We start from the raw sequence: 24,920 nt of genomic DNA, 5'->3' as shown, positions 1-24,920 counted from the left end.
GCTGTGTGGTTTTAAACAGGATGTTGTCTTCCTATCTGAGGAGATGAGGAGGGGGGGGGGGGGGGGGGGGTGAAGGGCAGGAGGGTAAGAGAAGATAGAAAATGAAGAGGGAAGAGAGGGGAAGGGTTCTTGAGGGTTGTTCTAGGCCCTGAACAGACTTACTGAATCTCTACAACCAGCATCAGTTGGTAGGCAGTTGATCACATTTAAGACCCACCTTTTACTAGGGCCAGGAGTTTTACCAGGTCCCGTAAAATTGTGTGGTGTGCTTGTTCTGTGTGCCGTACCTGTCGATTGGTGTCTCCGGGGCGGAGCCTGTAGGTGTTGTGGAGGTGGAGGCGGAACGAGGAGGAAGGGGCGGCTTCTCATCTTCCCCATCTGACCAATCACATAGAGAGAGTTAACACTTGACCAATCAGAGAAAGAGACAGAAAGAGATGGAGCGAGAGACAGACAAAGAGATACTAGTCTTTCAGAGCGTTCAGTCAGCCCACTGACATCCCTATCAGACCACAGCAAAATCAATCTACCTGAACAGAGCAATACTCAATCATGAGGCATCAAAGCCAAAGGAACTGAGTAATATTAAGAAATGCTATAGATGGAAGGAATGTAGTTTGGAAAACCTACCAAAAAAACAATGAGGTAACAACAAATGCAATCCCTTCTAGACAACTTCCTGGACAAAATGTTCAACCGTAATAGTGAAGGTGTAGACTTGGCTGTAGAAAACCTAAACAGTATATTTAACCTCTCAGCTTCCCTATCAAATCTAAAATTTCAAAAAGAAAACCAAAGAAAATGAACAACAATGACAAATGGGTTGATGAAGAATGCAAAAACCAAAGAAAGAAATTGAGAAATCTGTCCAACCAAAAACATAGAGACCCAGAAAACCTGAGGTTACACCTTCACTATGGTGAATCACTAAAACAATACAGAAATACACTACGGAAAAAGGAACAGCGCGTCAGAAATCAGCTCAATGTAACTGAAGAATAGATAGAATCTAACCACTTCTGGGAAAATTGAAAAGCACTCAAAGAGTTATCTATCCAAAACAGAGATGTGTGGATAAACCACTTCTCCAATCTTTTTGGCTCTATAACAAAGGACAAACTGCAAAAACTTATACATGATCAATTACACATCTTAAAATCAACTATTAAAGACTACCAGAACCCACTGGATTCTCCAATTACATTTAATGAACTACAGGACAAAATACAAACCCTCAAACCCAAAAAGAAATGTGGTGTTGATGGTATCCTAAATGAAATGATCAAATATACAGACAACACATTCCAATTGGCTTTACTTAAACTCTTTACTTAAATCATCCTTAGCTCTGGCATCTTCCCCAATATTTGGAACCAAGGACTGATCACCCCAATCCACAAAAGTGGAGACAAATTTGACCCCAAAAAGTACCGGGGGAAATGTGAAAACAGCAACCTTGGGGAAATCCCCTGCATTATCATTAACAGTAGACTCGTACATTTCCTCAGTGAAAACAACAAATTACCGTACGACAGACCACGTATTTACCCTGCACAGCCTAATTGACAAACAAACAAACCAAAACACCGTAATTGACAAATAAATCAAAACAAAAGCAAAGTCTTTTCACGCTTTGTTGATTTCCATAAAGCTTTTGACTAAATTTGGCATGAGGGTCTGCTATAGTGGTCACCCCCAAAGCCAACACCTCCTTTGGCCGCTTTTCCTTCCAGTTCTCTGCTGCCAATGACTGGAACGAATTGCAAAAATCACTGAAGTTGGAGACTCATATCTCCCTCACTAACTTTAAGTGTCAGCTGTCAGAGCAGCTTATCGATCGCTGCAGCTGTACATAGCCCATCTGTAAATAGCCCATCCAACCAACTACCTACCTCATCCCCATATTTGTTTTTGTCTTTCTGCTCTTTTGCACACCAGTATTTCTACCTGCACATCATCATCTGCACATCTATCACTCCAGTGTAAATGTCTAAATTGATTTGCCACTATTGGCCTATTTATTGCCTTACCTCCCTAATCTTACTACATTTGCACACACTGTACATATATTTTTCTATTGTGTTATTGACTGTACGTTTATTTATCCCATGTATAACTCCGTGTTGTTGTTTTTGTCGCACTGCTTTGCTTTATCCTGGATAGGTCGCAGTTGAACATGAGAACTTGTTCTCAACTGGCCTTCCTGGTTAAATATAAATATGTTTAAATAAATAAATACAAATTGATGGAAAGTGGTGTTGGCGGAAAAACATACAACATGTACACAAACAACAAGTGTTAAAATTGGCAAAAACTTTCTTTCCACGGGGCCGGGGGATGAGACAGGGATGCAGCTTAAGCCCCACCCTCTTCAACACAAATATATGAATTGGCGAGGGCACTAGAACAGTCGGCAGAACCCGGCCTCACCCTGCTAGAATCTGAAGTCAAATGTCTACTGTTTTCTGATGATCTGGTGCTTCTGTCCCCAACCAAGGAGGGCCTACAGCAGCACCTAGATCTTCTGCACAGATTCTGCCAGACCTGGGCCCTGACAGACCTGGGCCCTGACAGACCTGGGGCCTGACAGTAAATCCCAGTAAGAGAAAAATAATGGTGTTACAAAAAAGGTCCAGTTACCAGGACCATAAATACAAATTCTATCTAGACACCATTGCCCTTGAGCAAGAAAGATATATACATACCTCAGCCTAAACATCAGCACCACGGGTAACTTCCACAAAGCTGTAAACAAGCTGAGAAACGAGGCAAGAAGGGCTTTCTACGCTATCAAAAGGAACATCAAATTCAACATCCAAATTAGGATCTGGCTAAAAATACAGAGTTATAGAACCCATTGCCCGTTATGGTTGTGAGGTCTGGGGTCCGCTCACCGGCCAAGAATTCACAAAATGGGGCAAAAACACCAAATAACGCATGCAGAGCAAAATCGGGCCGATGCCCGCTAATTATAAAATCCAGAAAATTAATTCTGCAACCACCTAAAAGGAAGTGATTCCCAAACCTTCAATAACAAAGCCATCACCTACAGAAGAGCCCCCTACGCAAGCTGGTCCTGGGGCTCTGTTGACAAACACAGACAGACCCCCAGGACAGCAACACAAGAAGACAAAAACCAAATCGTGAGAGACAACGGAAAGAATTAACAAAAAAACTAAACTCAGCAAAAAAAGAACTGTCCCTTTTTCAGGGCCCTGTCTTTCAAAGATAATTCGTGAAAATTACAAATAACTTCACAGATTTGTGAAGAAATGTCCTGGAACTTTCAGGTGCCTCGGTGGAAGAGTGGGGTAACATCTCACAGCAAGAACTGGCAAATCTGGTGCAGTCCATGAGGAGGAGATGCACTGTAGTACTTAATGCAGCTGGTGGCCACACCAGAAACTGACTGTTACTTTTGATTTTGACCCCCCCTTTGTTCAGGAATACATTTTTCCATTTTTGTTCGTCATGTCTGTGGAACTTGTTCAGTTTGTCTCAGATGTTGAATCTTGTTATGTTCATACAAATATTTACACATGTTAAGTTTGCTGAAAATAAACAGTTGACAGTGAGAGGACTTCTTTTTCTGCTGAGTTTAGAATGCTATTTGGCTCTAAACAGAGAGTACAGTGGCAGAATACCTGACCACTGTGACTGACCCAAAATTATGGAAAGCTGTGACTATGTACAGACACAGTGAGCATAGCCTTGCTATTGAGAGAGGCCACCGTAGGCAGACCTGGCTCTCAAGAGAAGACTAACTCCCATATATGTCATCTCAATGTCGCTAAACTCCCATATCGGTCATCTCAATGTTGCTAAACTCTTTTGGGAGTACCTGAGTAGTCCCTGTCCTCTGGGATGCTCTCCTCTCTGTCTACGGGGTACAGTAGAGTGCTGACCAGTCCCTGGCTGGGCTGGAGGTACAACAGGACCAGCTCTGGGAGGCTCTTAAACCGCTTCGGCTGCACCCCCTGAGACGTCTGAGAGAGGGAGAGAGGAGCAGGAGAGAGAGTAGGCACTTCAAAGAAATACACTGGTGCAGAGACACGTCACACTCTGGACAGCACGTTCAGAATAAAGCTGGGTAGGTAGTAGATTGGTAGGTAGGTAGTAGATTGGTAGGTAGGTAGGTAGGTAGGTAGGTAGGTAGGTAGGTAGGTAGGTAGGTAGGTAGGTAGGTAGGAGATTGGTTGGTTGATTGTAGATTGATAGGTAGGTATGTAGGTAAGTAGGTACTAGATTGGTAGGTCGGTAGTAGATTGGTAGCAGATTGGTAGCTAGGTAGTAGTTTGTTTGTTAGGCATAGTTAGGCAGCTAAGTAGTAGGTAGGTAGGTAGGTAGGTAGGTAGGTAGAAGATTGGTTGGTTGGTAGTAGATTGGTAGGTTGGTAGTAGATTGGTAGGTAGGTAGTAGATTGGTAGGTAGGTATGTAGGAGATTGGTAGGTTGGTAGGTAGGTATGTAGGAGATTGGTAGGTAGGTAGGTACTAGATTGGTAGGTAGGTACTAGAATAAAGCTGGGTAGGTAGCATATTGGTTGGTAGGTAGATAGGTAGGTCACAGTTTGGTAGAAGAGTAGGTAGTAGATTGGTAGGTAGGTAGGTAGACAGTAGTTTGGTGGGTAGGTAGTAGATTGGTTGGTAAGTAGATAGGTAAGTTTGGTAGGTAGGTACAGTGAGGGAAAAAAGTATTTGATCCCCTGCTGATTTTGTACGTTTGCCCACTGACAAAGAAATTATTATTTGAACAGTGAGAGACAGAATAACACCAAAAAAATCCAGAAAAACGCATGTCAAAAATGTTATAAATTGATTTGCATTTTAAATTTGGCCCCGTCCATCGTCCCTTTGATGGGGTGAAGTTGTCCTGTCCCCTTAGCAGAAAAACACCCCCAAAGCATAATGTTTCCACCTCCCTGTTTGACGGTGGGGATGGTGTTCTTGGGGTCATAGGCAGCATTCCTCCTTCTCCAAACACGGCGAGTTGAGTTGAGTTGATGCCAAAGAGCTCCATTTTGGTCTCATCTGACCACGACACTTTCACCCAGTTGTCCTCTGAATCATTCAGATGTTCATTGGCAAACTTCAGAAGGGCATGTATATGTGCTTTCTTGAGCAGGGGGACCTTGCGGGCGCTGCAGGATTTCAGTCCTTCGCAGCGTAGTGTGTTACCAATTGTTTTCTTGGTGACTATGGTCCCAGCTGCCTTGAGATCATTGACAAGATCCTCCCGTGTAGTTCTGGGATGATTCCTCACCGTTCTCATGATCATTGCAACTCCACGAGGTGAGATCTTGCATGGAGCCCCAGGCCGAGGTAGATTGACAGTTGTTTTGTGTTTCTTCCATTTGCGGATAATCGCACCAACTGTTGACACCTTCTCACCAAGCGGCTTGGCGATGGGCTTGTAGCCCATTCCAGCCTTGTGTAGGTCTACAATCTTGTCCCTGACATCCTTGGAGAGCTCTTTGGTCTTGGCCATGGTGGAGAGTTTGGAATCTGATTGATTGATTGCTTCTGTGGACAGGTGTCTTTTATACAGGTAACAAACTGAGATTAGGAGCACTCCCTTTAAGAGTGTGCTCCTAATCTCAGCTCGTTACCTGTATAAAAGACACCTGGGAGTAGATTGGTAGGTAGATAGTAGATTGGTAGGTAGATAGTAAATGGTAGATTGGTAGGTAGATAGTAGATTGGTAGGTAGATAGTAGATTGGTAGGTAGGTAGTAGATTGGTAGGTAGGTAGTAGATTGTTAGGCAGATAGTAGATTGGTAGGTAGATAGTAGATTGGTAGGTAGGTAGATAGTAGATTGGTAGGTAGGTAGTAGATTGGTAGGTAGGTAGATAGTAGATTGGTAGGTAGGTAGTAGATTGGTAGGTAGATAGTAGATTGGTAGGTAGATAGTAGATTGGTAGGTAGATAGTAGATTGGTAGGTAGGTAGTAGATTGGTAGGCAGGTAGTAGATTGGTAGGTAGATAGTAGATTGGTAGGTAGATAGTAGATTGGTAGTAGATCGGTAGGTAGATAGTAGATTGGTAGTAGATTGGTAGGCAGATAGTAGATTGGTAGGTAGATAGTAGATTGGTAGGTAGATAGTAGATTGGTAGTAGATCGGTAGGTAGATAGTAGATTGGTAGGTAGATTGGTAGGCAGATAGTAGATTGGTAGGTAGATAGTAGATTGGTAGGTAGATAGTAGATTGGTAGGTAGATAGTAGATTGGTAGGTAGGTAGATAGTAGATTGGTAGGTAGGTAGTAGATTGGTAGGTAGATAGTAGATTGGTAGGTAGATAGTAGATTGGTAGGTAGATAGTAGATTGGTAGGTAGGTAGTAGATTGGTAGGCAGGTAGTAGATTGGTAGGCAGGTAGTAGATTGGTAGGCAGGTAGTAGATTGGTAGGCAGATAGTAGATTGGTAGGCAGATAGTAGATTGGTAGGTAGATAGTAGATTGGTAGGTAGGTAGATAGTAGATTGGTAGGTAGGTAGTAGATTGGTAGGTAGGTAGTAGATTGGTAGGTAGATAGTAGATTGGTAGGTAGATAGTAGATTGGTAGTAGATCGGTAGGTAGATAGTAGATTGGTAGTAGATTGGTAGGTAGATAGTAGATTGGTAGTAGATTGGTAGGTAGGTAGTAGATTGGTAGGTAGATAGTAGATTGGTAGGTAGATAGTAGATTGGTAGGTAGATAGTAGATTGGTAGGCAGATAGTAGATTGGTAGGCAGATAGTAGATTGGTAGGCAGATAGTAGATTGGTAGGCAGATAGTAGATTGTTAGGTAGATAGTAGATTGGTAGGCAGATAGTAGATTGTTAGGTAGATAGTAGATTGGTAGGTAGATAGTAGATTGGTAGGCAGATAGTAGATTGGTCTTGGTAGCTCAGTGTCTGAATGTGCACCATCACGTTCTGTTCATTGATATGTGTTGGAGGGTTTACAGTGGGAGGCTGTAAAACCTTAAGGCTCTCAACTGTCAATGGGTGGGGAGCCAGGCAGCCACATTCACTCTGTTTCAGTGATGTTTCATTGAACTGAAGTCTTGGTAAACCAAATGATTTGGTGAAGCGAAACAAAAGTGAAACAGAGAAATCAGTGTGGATTCCAGGCAAGGGACCAGGAGTGTGTGTGTGGGGGGGGGGGGGGGGGGGTTATTATGATATGTGAGTGTGTGTTGTGGGGGGATTGGAGACTCTTCCAGCTGCTAGACACAGAGCACAAAGAGACTGCTGTGTGTTTGTGTGCATGCGTGTGTGTGCATGTGTGTGTCAGCTCAGAGCCAACACCAGCACCAGAGCCTGCCAGTTCCTACTGATCCAGACACACAGCATACAGTGGGGCAAAAAAGTATTTAGTCAGCCACCAATTGTGCAAGTTCTCCCACTTAAAAAGATGAGAGAGGCCTGTAATTTTCATCATAGGTACACTTCAACTATGACAGACAAAATGAGAAGAAAAAAATCCAGAAAATCACATTGTATGATTTTTAATGAATTTATTTGCCAATTATGGTGGAAAATAAGTATTTGGTCACAAATACTACAAACAAAGAAGATTTCTGGCTCTCACAGACCTGTAACTTCTTCTTTAAGAGGCTCCTCTGTCCTCCACTCGTTACCTGTATTAATGGCACCTGTTTGAACTTGTTATCAGTATAAAAGACACCTGTCCACAACCTCAAACAGTCACACTCCAAACTCCACTATGGCCAAGACCAAAGAGCTGTCAAAGGACACCAGAAACAAAATTGTAGACCTGCACCAGGCTGGGAAGACTGAATCTACAATAGGTAAGCAGCTTGGTTTGAAGAAATCAACTGTGGGAGCAATTATTAGGAAATGGAAGACATACAAGACCACTGATAATCTCCCTCGATCTGGGGCTCCACGCAAGATCTCACCCTGTGGGGTCAAAATCCCAGAACCACACGGGGGGACCTAGTGAATGACCTGCAGAGAGCTGGGACCAAAGTAACAAAGCCTACCATCAGTAACACACTACGCCGCCAGGGACTCAAATCCTGCAGTGCCAGACGTGTCCCCCTGCTTAAGCCAGTACATGTCCAGGCCCGTCTGAAGTTTGCTAGAGAGCATTTGGATGATCCAGAAGAAGATTGGGAGAATGTCATATGGTCAGATGAAACCAAAATATAACTTTTTGGTAAAAACTCAACTCGTCGTGTTTGGAAGACAAAGAATGCTGAGTTGCATCCAAAGAACACCATACCTACTGTGAAGCATGGGGGTGGAAACATCATGCTTTGGGGCTGTTTTTCTGCAAAGGGACCAGGACGACTGATCCGTGTAAAGGAAAGAATGAATGGGGCCATGTATCGTGAGATTTTGAGTGAAAACCTCCTTCCATCAGCAAGGGCATTGAAGATGAAACGTGGCTGGGTCTTTCAGCATGACAATGATCCCAAACACACCGCCCGGGCAACGAAGGAGTGGCTTCGTAAGAAGCATTTCAAGGATCTGGAGTGGCCTAGCCTGTCTCCAGATCTCAACCCCATAAAAAATCTTTGGAGGGAGTTGAAAGTCCGTGTTGCCCAGCAACAGCCCCAAAACATCACTGCTCTAGAGGAGATCTGCATGGAGGAATGGGCCAAAATACCAGCAACAGTGTGTGAAAACCTTGTGAAGACTTACAGAAAATGTTTGACCTCTGTCATTGCCAACAAAGGGTATATAACAAAGTATTGAGATAAACTTGTGTTATTGACCAAATACTTATTTTCCACCATAATTTGCAAATAAATTCATTAAAAATCCTACAATGTGATTTTCTGGATTTTTTTCTCTCATTTTGTCTGTCATAGTTGAACGGTACCTATGATGAAAATTACAGGCCTCTCATCTTTTTAAGTGGGAGAACTTGCACAATTGGTGGCTGACTAAATACTTTTTTGCCCCACTGTATACACGCTAGACATGCATAGAAAAAAATACCAACTCACACCCATTGGTGTGTATGGAGGTGGTGTATAATGGTACCTGGACTGCCAAGAATCCCTCTTCATCTGGGAGAACCCTATAGGTGTGGACATGCTTCTGAAACCTAGAGAGGAAGGAGAAAGGAGAGAGAGAGAGAGAGAGAGAGAGAGAGAGAGAGAGAGAGCGTGAGAGGGAGAGAGAGAGAGAGAGGAAGGAGAGAGAGAGAGCGGGAGAGGAAGGAGAGAGAGATGGAGAGAGCAAGGAGTGAGCAAGCAGAGAGAGAGCGAGAAGAAGGAGAGAGAGAGCGAGGAAGGTGAGAGCAAAGGATGTAAAGAGGGATGAGAGGAGAAGAGAGAGGAGGGAGGAGTTGGAGAGGGAAGGGAGAGGAGAAGGGAGACATTAGTACTTTCACCACAGGAATTACAGATTCCCTGCAAAGTGTGTGATGGGGATCTGGAGGGAGTTTCAACCTGCTGCTGTCTGTCAAACTCAGCCAACATGGCATTACTGCTGATAGAACTTACTCACCCCCACACACAATGGCAAGAAAAGGAAGAACACATATTTACCAAAGTTTCCTGTAGTGTAAGTGTGTCATTGTGCTGCAATGTTGTCTATGCAAAACATGCCAGTTTGACCTATATATTTTCTGCCTGCCTGCCAGCCAGCCAGTCATACGAGGTATTTCAGATAGATATGTACATATTGGTAGGGATAAAATGACAGGATAGATAATAAACAGTAACAGCAGCATATGTGATGAATCGAAAGAGTTAGTGCAGAAAGGGTCAATGCAGATAGTTAAATAGTTAACCAAATAGGGCCTTCCTCTGACACCGCCTGGTATAGAGGTCACACAGCTCACAGAACGGGACTGCGGAGTGCTACAAATCGTCTGTCCTCGGTTGCAACACTCACTACCAAGTTCCAAACTGTCCCTGGAAGCAATGTCAGCACAATAACTGTTCAACAGGAGCTTCATGAAATGGGTTTCCATGGCCGAGCAGCCGTACACAAGCCTCAGATCACCATGAGAAATGCCATGCATTGGCTGGAGTGGTGTAAAGCTCACCGCCATTGGACTGGAGCAGTGGAAACGAGATCTCTAGAGTGATGAATCACATCTCACCATCTGGCAGTCCGACGGACAAATCTGTGTTTGGCGGATGCCAGAAGAACGATACCTGCCCCAATGCATACTGCCAACTGTTAAGTTTGGTGGAGGAATGAATCAAGGTCTGGGGCTGTTTATCATGGTTCGGGTTAGGCCTCTTAGTTTCAGTGAAGGGAAATCTTAACACTACAGCATACAATGACATTCTAGATGATTCTGTGCTTCCAACTTTGTGACAACAGTTTGGGGATGGTCCTTTCCTGCTGCCGCATGACAAGCTGGTCCTGGTTATCCATCTGGTCCTGGTAATCCATCTGGCCCCAAGGCCTTGTGAATGTTAACCTGCTTAAAGGCCTTACTCACATCGGTTACGGAGAGAGCAATCCCACAGTCGTCACTCTGTTAATCAATATCTCGATGAGCAGTTAAGGAGGCAGGGAGAAAGAGAGAGAACAATGAAACAAAAATAAACTTAAACAGTGACCATTATTAGATTTTTGTATATTGGTTTTATTTGTTATATTATATTTATCAATCTCTAATACCACAAACCCTTTGTAAAGTATAGGCTACATTTATACACTGAGTATAGAGCACCTGCTCGCTCCATGAAATAGACTGACTAGGTGAATCCAGGTGGAGGTTATGACCCCTTATTAATGTTACTTGTTAAATCCTCTTCAATCAGTGTAGTTGAAGGTGAGGAGACAGGTTAGAGAAGGATTTGTAAGCCTTGAGACATGGATTGTGTATATGGCCAAGGCTTTCGACTCTGTCCATCACCACATCGGCAGACTCGATAGCCTTGGTTTCTCAAATGATTGCCTCGCTTGGTTCACCAACTACTTCTCTGATAGAGTTCAGTGTGTCAAATCGGAGGGCATGTTGTCCGGGGATCTGGCAGTCTCTATGGGGGTTCCTCTCTATGGGGGTGACTCTCTTCTCTGTATACATCAATGATGTCGCTCTTGCTGCTGGTGAGTCTCTGATCCACCTCTACGCAGACAACACCATTCTGTATACTTCTGGCCCTTCTTTGGACACTGTTAACAACCCTCCAGATGAGCTTCAATGCCATACAACACTCCGTGGCCTCCAACTGCTCTTAAATGCAAGTAAAACTAAATGCATGCTCTTCAACCAATTGCTGCCTGCACCTGCCCGCATGTCCAGCATCACTACTCTCGACGGTTCTGACTTAGGTATTTGTAGTTGTCCACATATTCTATCTAGGTGTCTGGTTAGACTGTAAACTCTCCTTCCAGACTCACATCAAACATCTCCAATCGAAAGTTAAATCAAGAACTGGCTTCCTATGCAACAAAGCCTCCTTCACTCATGCTGCCAAACATACCCTTGTAAAACTGACCATCCTACCAATCCTCGGCTTCGGCGAGGTCATTTACAAAATAGCCTCCAATTCCCTACTCAATAAATTGGATGCAGTCTATCACAGTGCCATCCGTTTTGTCACCAAAGGCCCATATACTACCCACCACTGCGACCTGTACGCTCTCGTTGGCTGGCCCTCGCTTCATACTCGTCGCCAAACCCACTGGCTCCAGGTCATCTACAAGACCCTGCTAGGTAAAGTCCCCCCTTATCTCAGCTCGCTGGTCACCATAGCAGCACCCACCTGTAGCACACGCTCCAGCAGGTATGGTCACCCCCAAAACCAATTCTTCCTTTGGCCACCTCTCCTTCCAGTTCTCTGCTGTCAATGACGGGAACGAACTACAAAAATCTCTGAAACTGGAAACACTTATCTCCCTCACTAGCTTTAAGCACCAGCTGTCAGAGCAGCTCACAGATTACTGCACCTGTACACAGCCCACCTATAATTTAGCCCAAACAACCACCTCTCCCCCTACTGTATTTATTTATTTTGCTCCTTTGCACCCCATTATTTGTATCTTTACTTTGCACATTCTTCCACTGCGAATCTACCATTCCAGTGTTTTACTTGCTATATTCTATTTACTTCGCCGCCATGGCCTTTTTTTTTTGCCTTTACCTCCCTTATCTCACCTCATTTGCTCACATCGTATATAGACTTGTTTATACTGTATTATTGACTGTATGTTTGTTTTACTCCATGTGTAACTCTGTGTCGTTGTATGTGTCGAACTGCTTTGCTTTATCTTGTCCAGGTCGCAATTGTAAATGAGAACTTGTTCTAAACTTGCCTACCTGGTTAAATAAAGGTGTTCTCAACTTGCCTACCTGGTTAAATAAAGGTGTTCTCAACTTGCCTATCTGGTTAAATAAAGGTGTTCTCAACTTGCCTACCTGGTTAAATAAAGGTGTTCTAAACTTGCCTACCTGGTTAAATAAAGGTGTTCTCAACTTGCCTACCTGGTTAAATAAAGGTGTTCTCAACTTGCCTACCTGGTTAAATAAAGGTGTTCTCAACTTGCCTACCTGGTTAAATAAAGGTGTTCTCAACTTGCCTACCTGGTTAAATAAAGGTGTTCTCAACTTGCCTACCTGGTTAAATAAAGGTGTTCTCAACTTGCCTACCTGGTTAAATAAAGGTGTTCTCAACTTGCCTATCTGGTTAAATAAAGGTGTTCTCAACTTGCCTATCTGGTTAAATAAAGGTGTTCTCAACTAGCCTACCTGGTTAAATAAAGGTGTTCTCAACTTGCCTACCTGGTTAAATAAAGGTGAAATAAAAAATAAATAAAAGAATGTGTGCCATTCAGAGGGTGACAAAATATTTAAGTGCCTTTGAACAGGGTATGGTAGTAGGTTCCAGGCACACCGGTTTGAGTCAAGAACTGCAACTATGCCGTTTTTTCCCACGCTCAACAGTTGAATCAAGAATGATCCACCACCCAAAGGACATCCAGCCAACTTGACACAACTGTGGGAAGCATTGGCGTCAACGTGGGCCAGCATCCCTGTGGAACGCTCTTGACACCTTGTAGAGTCCATGCGACGAATTGAAACGTCGCATGGACTAGCATATCTACTCATCTTATTGTTGCCACTGTTTTCCACCCATATTTTGGGGGGTGTCTATCACTTCGGCAACACTGACCTTGTACATAACGCCAATTAAGCTTGCTAAACATATAAATATATGAGAGAGACATAGACAAAGAGGGACAGAGAGATAGAGAGCGAGAGAGAGAGAAATATCCAAACCCTCTTACATGCGTGCGCGAGCATCGCAAAATAAATGTAGAAATCCATGTTATTCAATTATTGCACCCACACTGCTCGCACGCCAACGAGCGTCTGCGATGCCAAAGGCTAAAATAGAACTCCTTTCTATTTCTGACACAGATCGTGCTGGAAGTCCTGCCTCTCCCATCTCCTCATTGGTTTATAGAAGCAGGTACCCACGTGCCATCTCCTCATTGGTTATACCCACGTGGGTGATTGAAATACTATGAAAGTTTAGATGCCGATCACCATATAGGTTCAAAGATGAAAAAGTCTGGAAAGTGGAGAGATGACTAGAAACGATTCAGTTGGCCGTTTTATGTGTGGATTAATTGTCGGAGTAGAGGACCTTGTGCATTTCAGGTAAAATAACAACTCAATGTTTATATCCCAGGACAAATTAGCTAGCAACAGCAAGCTAGCTAAATAGGACAAATTAGCTAGCAAGTGCAAGCTAATTAGCTAAATTGCCATACATGTTTAATGCTTTTCGACCTGTCCCCAAATTAATGACAGTGGTTCAGAGTTTGTTTTGATATTTTAACCTGCGTGTCATGATCGCGTTTGGTGTTGGGGAACAAAATAAAATGATGCACGTTGGCGCACGATGGCGCAAGCGCGCAGCCGGTTTGGTTTCCATGTTAGATAACTTTCTGGATTCCACATTCACTCACAGTGAAGAAGGCATCAATCTAGCAGTAAAAAACATCAACTATATATTCAGGCAAAATGGCAAAAGAAGCAGAAAAAACAAAAACAAAACAAAAAAGATCACAGATGACAACTGTTTTGATGCCGATTGTAAAATTATAAGGAAAAAAAATTGGAAAACTATTCAACCAAAAGCACAGAGACCCAAACAATGGTATATTACGCCTTCATTACTGTGAGACTTTAAAACTCTATAAACGTAACACTCAGAACCAAAACAGCACAGTACAACAGCTGACATTAATTGAGGAGTCCATAAACACAAACAAATTCTGGAGAAATTGGAAAAAAAAAACGTTTTAAAAATCGAAATGAGGAATTAGTGATACAAAATGGTGACATATGGACAACCCATTTTAAAACGCTCTACAACACCGTTCAAATTGACACAAACGCAGAACAACGCCAAATTCATGAGGAGTTGAATGGATTACAAAAAGTGATAAAGGACAATCAAAATCAACTGGACTCCCCAGTTACTGACCAGGAGCTCTATAAGAAACTAAACTATTACTGACCAGGAGCTCTATAAGAAACTAAACTATTACTGACCAGGAGCTCTATAAGAAACTAAACTATTACTGACCAGGAGCTCTATAAGAAACTAAACTATTACTGACCAGGAGCTCTATAAGAAACTAAACTATTACTGACCAGGAGCTCTATAAGAAACTAAACTATTACTGACCAGGAGCTCTATAAGAAACTAAACTATTACTGACCAGGAGCTCTATAAGAAACTAAACTATTACTGACCAGGAGCTCTAAGAAACTAAACTATTACTGACCAGGAGCTCTATAAGAAACTAAACTATTACTGACCAGGAGCTCTAAGAAACTTCAGGCTCTCAAATAAATTTAAAAAAAGCCTGCGGACCTGATGGCATCCTAAACGAGATGCTCAAACTCACAAGTGCAAAATATCAATTGGCTATATTAAAACTGTTTAATTTGATCCTGAGTGTAGGTTATTTCCCTGACATCTAGAATCAAGGACAAATTTGACCCTAACAATTACAGAGGCTTTTGTGTGAACAGTAATGTTTTCTGTAGTATTATAAATGTAAGAGTTCTAAACTTCCTTAACTTTTTTGGGATAAGGGGCAGTATTCGGAAGTTCGGATGACTGAGGTGCCCAAAGTAAACTGCCTGTTACTCAGGCCCAGAAGCTAGGATATCCATATAATTGGTAGATTTGGATAGAAAACACTCCAAAACTGTTAAAATAATGTTTGTGAGTATAACAGAACTGATATGGCAGGCGAAAACCTGAGGAAAATACATCCAGGAAGTGGGATATTTTTGATGTGTGTAGTTTTCAATTGCCTGTCTTTACAGTATGTAATGGGTTAGGACACAGATTGCAGTTCCTATGGCTTCCACTGGATGTCAACAGTCTTTAGACATTGTTTCAGGCTTGTTTTCTGAAAAATTAGGAAGAATGAGACCATTCTGTCAGTGGACTATAGAATGAACCAGAGCTGTTTTGCGCGCCTGACCGATTGCGCGCCTGACCGATTGCGCGCCTGACCGATTGCGCGCCTGACCGATTGCGCGCCGTTCATTGTTTTTCCTTTCTATTGAATACACTATTGTCCGGTTGAAATATTATCGATTATTTAGACAATAGACAACCTGAGGATTAATTATAAATATCGTTTGACATGTTTCTACGAACTTTACCGGTACTATTAGGATGTATTCATCTGCCTGTTGTGACCGCAGTTGAGCCAGTGGATTACTGAACAAAACGCATCAACAAAACAGAGTATTTGGAACATAAAGAGGAACTTTATCGAACAAAATTAACATTTATTGTGTAACAGGGACTCGTGAGTGCAACCAGATTTAGATCATCAAAGGTAAGTGATACATTTTCTCTCTATTTCTAACATTGTGACTCCTCTAGTTGGCTGGAAAATGTTTGTATGCTTTAGTAAGGGAGGCGTTGTCCACAGATAATCGCATGGTATGCTTTCGCTGTAAATCCTAAAAAGGTTTTAATAAACACAATGTCTTGAGTAAACGCCAAATTGGATTTATACCAAAACATCACACGACTCAGCATATTTACACCCTACACACCCTGATAGATAAACATGTCCACCAAAATAATACCAAAATATACGCTTGCTTTATCGACTTCCAAAAAGCATTTGATTCTATTTGGAATACAGGACTGTTCTACAAAGTTATTGAAAGTGGTGTAGGGGGTAAAACATATGACATAATTAAATCAATGGATACTGGCAATACGTGCAGCATTAAAATTGGTAAGAAAATAACTGAATTCTTTAACCAGGGGCAGGGCCTTCATCAGGGTTGTAATCTGAGCTCTGTACTCTTCAATATTTAAATTAACGACTTGGCCACTATTCTAGAAAAATCCTCAGCCCCTGGTGTTAGTCTCCACAATTCAGAAGTTAAATGCCTACTCTTCGCAGACGACCTATGCCTGCTGTCACCCACAGCCCATGGCCTTACAGCAGAGCCTGGACCTGCTAGAGCAGTTTGTGTGTGTGCAGTTTTCTATATATTTTGTACCAATTGAGAACTTTGGTCTAATTCCCTGAGATCTGGATCTTCTTTGGAAAATCATTATTTTAGTATTTTTGGGGTTTACTGCCAAATTACTTAGGTTTAAAAAATAAGCTCAACTGGACACCTTAATGAGGCAGTGAATAAACAGAGAGAGAAAGCACACAGGGCATTCTACGCCATTAAAAAGCCAATTCAAATTGAAATACCTAATTTAATGTGTATTTGAACCAATTGCACTTTATGGCAGCGAGGTGTGGGGTACACTTGAAAAACAAGATTTAATCAAATGGGACAAACACCCCACTGAAACCCTGCATGCAGAGTTCTGTAAGATTCTCCTACATGTCCAGAGGAAAACTACAAACAATGCATGCAGGGCAGAATTAGGCCAATATCCACTAATAATAAAAACTCAAAAAAGAGCAATTAAGTTTTGGAAACATCTAAAATACAGTGACCCCTTCATATCATTACCAAGCCCTGCAATGCCAAGAGCTGAGCAAAGAAAAGAGTCCCCTCATCCAGCTGGTCCTGGGGCTGAGTTCACTAACCTGTTCTACTAACACACTGAAGCCTCAGGACCAGAACATCCAATCAGAATAAACCAAATTACAACACAGTCAAAACAAAACTGCATTGCTTATTGGGAAACACAAGCACAAAGCAAAATGCAGTGCTATCTGGCCCTAACGTACACAGTGGCTAACTATTTGACAATGTTTACTGATCAAAACCCAAGAAAAACCTTGACAAAGTACAGGCTCAGTGAGCACAGCCTTGCCATTGAGAAGAGTATACACAGGAAAACCTGGCTCCCTGTAGAGGAAAGGCTGTGAAACCACTGCACCACAGCAGAACCTGAGACAGAGCTGCATTTCCTGACAAAATGTCAAAAATATAAAACAATTAGAGAGTGTAATTTCCCCAAATGTGAAACCCTTATTCAAGGTTTCTAAGAACTCTCTAATGAGAATAGGCTACCCGTCCTGTTGGGGGAGGACGCAGAGAGCTGTGGGTTGGCAGTGCACTACATTGCTGCCTGCCATAAGATGAGGGACAGTGTCTGACAGACCAATCAACCTGCACATGTCCTCTACTGTATGCTTATTGTTATTGTTGAATGTATGGTTATTGTTGTTACTGTTGTCTCGTTGACAATTTTGATTCTTATTATTTTCATATTGTAAATATCCAAAGTAAACTTTGGCAATATGTACAGTCGTGGCCAAAAGTTTTGAGAATGACACAAATATTAATTTTCACAGTCTGCTGCCTCAGTTTGTATGATGGCAATTTGCATATACTCCAGAATGTCATTAAGACACAGGTGTGAGTGTTGACGAGGACAAGGCTGAAGATCACTCTGTCATGCTGATTGAGTTCGAATAACAGACTGGAAGCTTCAAAAGGAGGGTGGTGCTTGGAATCATTGTTCTTCCTCTGTCAATCATGGTTACCTGCAAGGAAACACGTGCCGTCATCATTGCTTTGCACAAAAAGGGCTACACAGGCAAGGATATTTCTGCCAGTAAGAATGCACCTAAATTAACCATTTATCAGATCATCAAGAACTTGAAGGAGAGGGGTTCAATTGTTGTGAAGAAGGTTTCAGGGCGCCCAAGAATGTCCATTAAGCGCCAGGAACGTCTCCTAAAGTTGATTCAGCTGCGGGATCGGGGCACCACCAGTACAGAGCTTTCTCAGGAATGGCAGCAGGCAGGTGTGAGTGCATCTGCACTCGAGGTCGACCGATTAATCGGAATGGCCTATTAATTAGGGCCGATTTAAAGTTTTCATAACAATTGGAAATTGGCATTTTTGGACACCGATTTGGACAATTTTTTTAAGTTTCTTTTTTTACACCTTTATGGAATCTTCATTTAACTAGGCAAGTCAGTTAAGAACACATTCTTATTTTCAATGACGGCCTTGGAACGGTGGGTTAACTGCCTGTTCAGGGGCAGAACGACAGATTTTTACCTTGTCAGCTCTGGGATTCAATCTTGCAAACTTACAGATAACTAGTCCAACACTCTAACCACCTACCTCTTATTGTACTCCATGAGGAGTCTTCCTTGTTACGCGAATGCAGTAAGCCAAGGTAAGTTGCTAGCTAGCATTAAACTTATCTTATAAAAAAACAATCAATCAATCATAATCACTAGTTAACTACACATGGTTGATGATATTACTAGTTTATCTAGCGTGTCCTGCGTTGCATATAATCGATGCGGTGCGTATCGTTGCTCCAACCATAAACATCAATGCGTTTCTTAAAATCAATACACAGAAGAATATATTTTTTTATTCCTGCATATTTAGTTAAAATAAAATGATAGTTTCCAGATTCGACCATATTAATGACCTAAGGCTCGTATTTCTGTGTGTTATGTTATAATTAAGTCTATGATTTGATAGAGCAGTCTGACTGAGCGGTGATAGGCACCAGCAGGCTCGTAAGCATTCATTCAAACAGCACTTTCGTGCGTTTTGCCAGCAGCTCTTCACTGTGCTTCAAGCATTGAGCTGTTTATAACTTCAAGCCTATCAACTCCCGAGATGAGGCTGGTGTAACCGATGTGAAATGGCTAGCTAGTTAGCGGGGTGCGCGCTAATAGCGTTTCAACGTAACGATGTAACGATGCTTCGAGGGTGGCTGGTCCTGGGCCTCGGTTCACAAACACAAACACACCCCACAGAGCCCCAGGACAGCAGCACAATTAGACCCAACCAAATCATGAGAAAACAAAAAGATAATTACTTGACACATTGGAAAGAATTAACAAAAAAACAGAGCAAACTAGAATGCTATTTGGCCTTACACAGAGAGTACACAGCGACAGAATACCTGACCACTGTGACTGACCCAAAATTAAGGAAAGCTTTGACTATCTACAGACTCAGTGAGCATAGCCTTGACATGGCTCTCAAGAGAAGACAGGCTATGTGCACACTGCCCACAAAATGAGGTGGAAACTGAGCTGCACTTCCTAACCTCCTGCCCAATGTATGACCATATTAGAGAGACATATTTCCCTCAGATTACACAGATCCACAAAGAATTCGAAAACAAATCCAATTTTGAAAAACTCCCATATCTACTGGGTGAAATTCCACAGTGTGCCATCACAGCAGCAAGATTTGTGACCTGTTGCCACGAGAAAAGGGCAACCAATGAAGAACACACACCATTGTAAATACAACCCATATTTATGCTTATTTATTTTATCTTGTGTCCTTTACCATGTATACATTGTTAAAACACTGTATATATATATATATATATATATATATATAATATGACATTTGTAATGTCTTTATTGTTTTGAAACTTCTGTATGTGTAATGTTTACTGTTAATTTTTATTGTTTATTTCACTTTATATATTCACTTTATATATTATCTACCTCACTTGCTTTGGCAATGTTAACACATGTTTCCCATGTCAATAAAGCCCTTGAATTGAATTGAATTGAGAGAGACAGAGAGAGAGAGAGAGACAGAGAGAGAGAGAGAGACAGACCGACCGAGAGAGAGAGAGACAGACCGACTGACCGAGAGAGAGAGACCGAGCGAGAGAGAGAGAGAGAGAGAGATAGACCGACCGAGAGAGAGAGACAGACCGACCGACCGAGAGAGACAGACCGACCGACCGAGAGAGACAGACCGACCGACCGAGAGAGACAGACCGACCGACCGACCGACCGAGAGAGAGACCGCCCGACCGACCGAGAGAGAGACCGCCCGACCGACCGAGAGAGAGACCGCCCGACCGACCGAGAGAGAGACCGCCCGACAGACACAGAGACAGAGACACAGACTGACAGACAGACAGACAAACGAGACCTCCCTGCCACGTCAGTACCTTCTTCTCTCTCCGAGCGTAAAGCAACAGGCTATCAATAACACGATGTCTACAGGAAACTTTGGCTGCTACAACCTCATCAGTTGTTTTACATCAGAACACATCTGGCGACCATGTTGCTAAAACATAACACTCAGAGAGGAAACACAAATAGTTTGATCTGATTCAGACTATTCCACCCACCTACCTACCACACACACGTATGGGTGAGCCACAAGGCTGGGTCAACTGTTCTATTTTTAGCATTTTCATTAAGATTTTTTTCCCCAGGCTACGTCTGGTGATCACACGGGTATGAGGAAGAGGAAATCACACTCCAAAACAAGCTGAGATGTTTGAAAAAAAACACACACAGTCCTTCACGGTGTGTGTGAGTGGTGGAGAGGAGTTAGACATCTCTTCCTGCTCTGATCTCATAGGGTAGTTGGCTACTGTAGAACACTGCTATTGTTCCTGTTGCAACACTCAACTACACCAGGAATACAACTTAAGACACTGCATGCAGAATTCTGCTAAAATATCCTCCGTGTACAACGTAAAACGCCAAATAATGCATGCAGAGCAGAATTAGGCTGATACCCACTAATTATCAAAATCCAGAAAAGAGATGTTAAATTGTACAACCACCTAAAAGGAAGCGATTCCCAAACCTTCCACAACAAAGCCTTCACCTACAGAGAGATGAACCTGGAGAAGAGTCCCCTAAGCAAGCTGGTCCTGGGGCTCTGTTCACAAACACAAACACACCCCACAGAGCCCCAGGACAGCAACACAATTAGACCCAACCAAATCATGAGAAAACAAAAAGATGATTATTTCCAATGTGTCAGTAATTAACAAAATAACAGAGCAAACTAGAATGCTATTTGTCCCTAAACAGAGAGGACACAGTGGCAGAATACCTGACCACTGTGACTGACTCCAAAAACATGAAGGAAAGCTTTCACTATGTACTGTGAGCATAGCCTTGCTATTGAGAGAGGCTGCCATAGCCGGTCTTCTCGAGAGCCAGGTCTGCCTATGTGCAGACTGCCCACACAATGAGGTGGAAACTGAGCTACACTTCCTAACCTCCTGCCAAATGTATGACCATATTAGAGACACATATTTCCCTCAGACTACACAGACCCACAAAGAATTTGAAAACAAAATCCATTTTTGATCAACTCCCATATCTATTGGGTGAAATACCAGTGTCAAATCACAGCAGCAAGATTTGTGACCTGTTGCCACAAGAAAAGAGCAACCAATAAAGAATAAACATAGTAAAAATAAACTATATTTACTGTCTATTTATTTCCCCTTCCATACTTCAACTATTTGCACCTTCCCCTTACATAGCCAATAATATAACATTTGAAATGTCTATATTACTTAAAAACATTTGTGAGTGCAATGTTTACTGTTAATTTATGATTGTTTACTGAACTTTTGTTTATGGCCAATTTCACTTGCTTTGGCATATGTTCCCCAAGTCAATAAAGACCTTTGAATTGAATTGAGAGCAAGAGGAGAAATGGAGAGAAAGAGAGAGATATGGTAGAGTGGGAGGTAGCGGGCTGAGAGCTAAGAGGTCAACAGTAAGCTTCGGACCCCCTATGTGTGAGTTTATGATAAACCAGTGCTGTGTTTAGTGCATTATGCCTCCATCCCTCTGTTTCCCTCCGGTCCTCTCACGGTTTCCCTCCGGTCCTCTCACGGTTTCCCTCCAGTCCTCTCAGGGTTTCCCTCCAGTCCTCTCACTGTATTTTTCTTGTCTATATTGAATACATCATTTAAACATTCCCAGTGTAGGTTGGTAAGACTATGTGAACCCTAGGCTAATGACTTCTCCAAAAGCTAATTGGAGTCAGGAGTCAACTAACCTGGGGTCCAATCAATGAGACGAGATTGGAGATGTTGGTTCGAGCTGCCTTGTCCTATAAAAAACACTCACAAAATGTGAGTTTGCTATTCACAAGAAGCCTTGCCTGATGTGAACCATGCCTCGAACAAAAGAGATCTCAGAATACATAAGATGAAGAATTGTTGGCTTGCATAATGCTGGAAAGTGTTACAAAAGTATCTCTAAAAGCCTTGATGTTCATCAGTCCATGGTAAGATAAATAGTCTATAAATGGAGGAAGTTCAGCACTGTTGCTACTCTTCCTAGGAGCGGCCGTCCTTCCAAAATGACTGCAAGAGCACAGTGCAGCATGATCAATGAGGTTAAGAAGAATCCTAGAGTGTCAGCTAAAGACTTACAGAAATTTCTGGAACATGCTAACATCTCTGTTGACGAGTCTTCGATACGTAAAACACTAAACAAGAATGGTGTTCATGGGAGGACACCACGGAAGAAGCCACTGCTGTCCAAAAAGACATTGCTGCACATCTGAAGTTTGCAAAAGAGCACCTGAATGTTCCATGGTGCTACTGGCAAAATATTCTGTGGACAGATGAAACTACAGTTGAGTTGTTTGGAAGGAACACACAACACTATGTGTTGTGAAAAAGGCACAGCAGACCAACATCAAAACCTCATCCCAACTGTAAAGTATGGTGGAGGGAGCATCATAGTTTGGGGCTGCTTTGCTGCCTCAGGGGCTGGACAGCTTGCTATCATCGATGGACAAATGAATTCCCAAGTGTATCAAGACATTTTGAAGGAGAATGTTAGGCTATCTGTCCGCCAATTGAAGCACAACAGAAGTTAGGTGATGCAACAGGACAACGACCCAAAATAAAGAAGTAAATCAACAACAGAATGGCTTGAACAAAAGACATTACACCTTCTGCAGTGGCCCAGTCAGAGTCCTGACCTCAACTCTATTGAGATGCTGTGGCATGACCTCAATAGAGAAGTTCACACCAGACATCCCAACAATATTGTTGAACTGAAACAGTTTTGCAAAGAAGAATGGTCTAAAACTCCTCCTGACCGTTGTGCAGGTCTGATCCACAACTACAGAAAACGTTTGGTAGAGATTATTGCTGCCAAAGGAGGGTCAACCTGTTATTAAATTTCAAAGGTTCATATACTTTTTCCCACCCTGCACTTTGAATGTTTACACAGTGTGTTCAATAAAGACATGAACAATTATAATTGTTTGTGTGTTACTAGTTTAAGCAGACTGTGTTTGTCTATTGTTGTGACTTTTTATGAGCAATTTCTGCAGAAATCCAGGTAATTCTAAAGGGTTCACATACTTGTTCGTCCCACTGTATCTGTAAACCACCACTTTGTCTCTGCACTCATCTTTTTAACACAGCCATTCCTACTTCCACAACACCTACACACTTCCCCAACTTCATCTGTGACAGTTGGTTCCACAGACAGATGACACGGCTGTTCCTCTCCCTCTCTGTAGTATCTGTCAACCACCACTATGTATCAGTGCTCTGAAATATCAGCTAGCCCTATTTTCAGAAAATGCTCCTGTCTGATAGGAAGGGGAAGTGTGTGTGTGTGTGTGTGTGTCACACGCTAGGGAGAGGCCTGGGAGAGCTGTAAATTTGTGTGAAGTGATGCCATGACAGCCACCAGGGAGAACTCCTGTCTCCTGTGTGTGTGTGTGTGTGTGACATGACATGTAACTAACGCTGTACTGTCTGGACCAGAAGAACTGTGTTTGTGTGTGTATTGTGCCTAGGCCATGTCTGTGTTATTTTACATGACCAAGTGACCTGACCAGGTAACACGTCTCTCTAAGTACCAAGGAGTAGATTGGAAATACTCATTTTATTACACAGTAGTAGCGACAATGGCTGCCCATGCAACCCACTCGCATAGCGGACAGGACAAAGGCCCTGGTTCAATGATATGCAGTCAACCCTTTTCCTCCTTTCCCTGAGCACTGTTTCCTACTTATTACCTCCACAATGATTATATTAGGCTACATAGTAGTGGTTGCGGTTGAAATAGGGCTACTGTTGGCTGTAGAAAAACTAGACTACAAACTTAAATTGAGTTGTTGAGATGAGTTGACAGGCGCTGTTTTAAGAAACTGACTTTTCCAGATAGTCCTAGTTAGTGAAATAACTAGTTAGTAGCCACAGCCGGATATCATTTTCCCTGTCGCTTACTGACTGGCAAGTTGATTAGTTGCCACGATGTGTGTCCCTGCCAACCATGGGACAAATGAAAGACAGGCAACTCAGAAGTTTGAACCCTGCTAGTCTATCCTGAGTAAAGCCACACTTTCCCAATGATAACAGTAAATCCGGTTACTCACAGCACACACAAGGCGTACGCCCCGTTAACACTTTCGCTGTCCCGAACCAGGAAACTCCCGTCTCGTCCCGCGCGGGCCAGCAGCTCCTCGGCAGCAGCTCGACTCAGGTCCCGGTGATACCACAACGGAGGCGCTAGCCCCAGCGGCGACACCCCGCTGCCACCGGCCATCGCAACAGCCCCAGAAAACACACGGTTTCCTGAGTTAAACAAGCTGAACGAGGCGATAAATCGACAAAGATTCGAGTGCGAGTAGTGTGAATCAGAGTTGGGAAACGCGAGAAAAGTGAGAAGTTAATACTTCTCGGTAGGTCGTTTCTGACGCTTCCTCAGTTCCTGAAAGTCTGCCATAGAGGCTCCGCGGCGC

The 24,920-nt window shown here is 42.7% G+C and overlaps 1 protein-coding gene across 2 annotated transcripts in view; it reads right to left on the bottom strand.

Moving 5' to 3' along the window:
- Positions 1-24,920, bottom strand: part of LOC139382388 (phosphatidylinositol 3,4,5-trisphosphate 5-phosphatase 2A-like) — a 70,115-nt gene that overhangs the window by 45,124 nt on the left and 71 nt on the right. For both annotated transcript variants that reach the window (XM_071126396.1, XM_071126397.1), the window contains exons 1-4: positions 24,555-24,920; positions 8,999-9,062; positions 3,842-3,986; positions 288-378 (exon numbers count right to left, since the gene is read on the bottom strand). The exon at positions 24,555-24,920 is cut by the window's right edge. In XM_071126396.1, the coding sequence (XP_070982497.1) occupies positions 288-378; positions 3,842-3,986; positions 8,999-9,062; positions 24,555-24,724 (470 nt within the window). In that variant the 5' untranslated portion in view covers positions 24,725-24,920. The remainder of the gene's footprint in view (positions 1-287; positions 379-3,841; positions 3,987-8,998; positions 9,063-24,554) is intronic.

The sequence above is a fragment of the Oncorhynchus clarkii genome, chromosome 24 (assembly GCF_045791955.1).
Source record: "Oncorhynchus clarkii lewisi isolate Uvic-CL-2024 chromosome 24, UVic_Ocla_1.0, whole genome shotgun sequence".
Lineage (NCBI taxonomy): Eukaryota > Metazoa > Chordata > Actinopteri > Salmoniformes > Salmonidae > Oncorhynchus > Oncorhynchus clarkii.
Note: the sequence above shows the minus strand (reverse complement) of the source record. Positions and strands in the feature narration are given on the sequence as shown.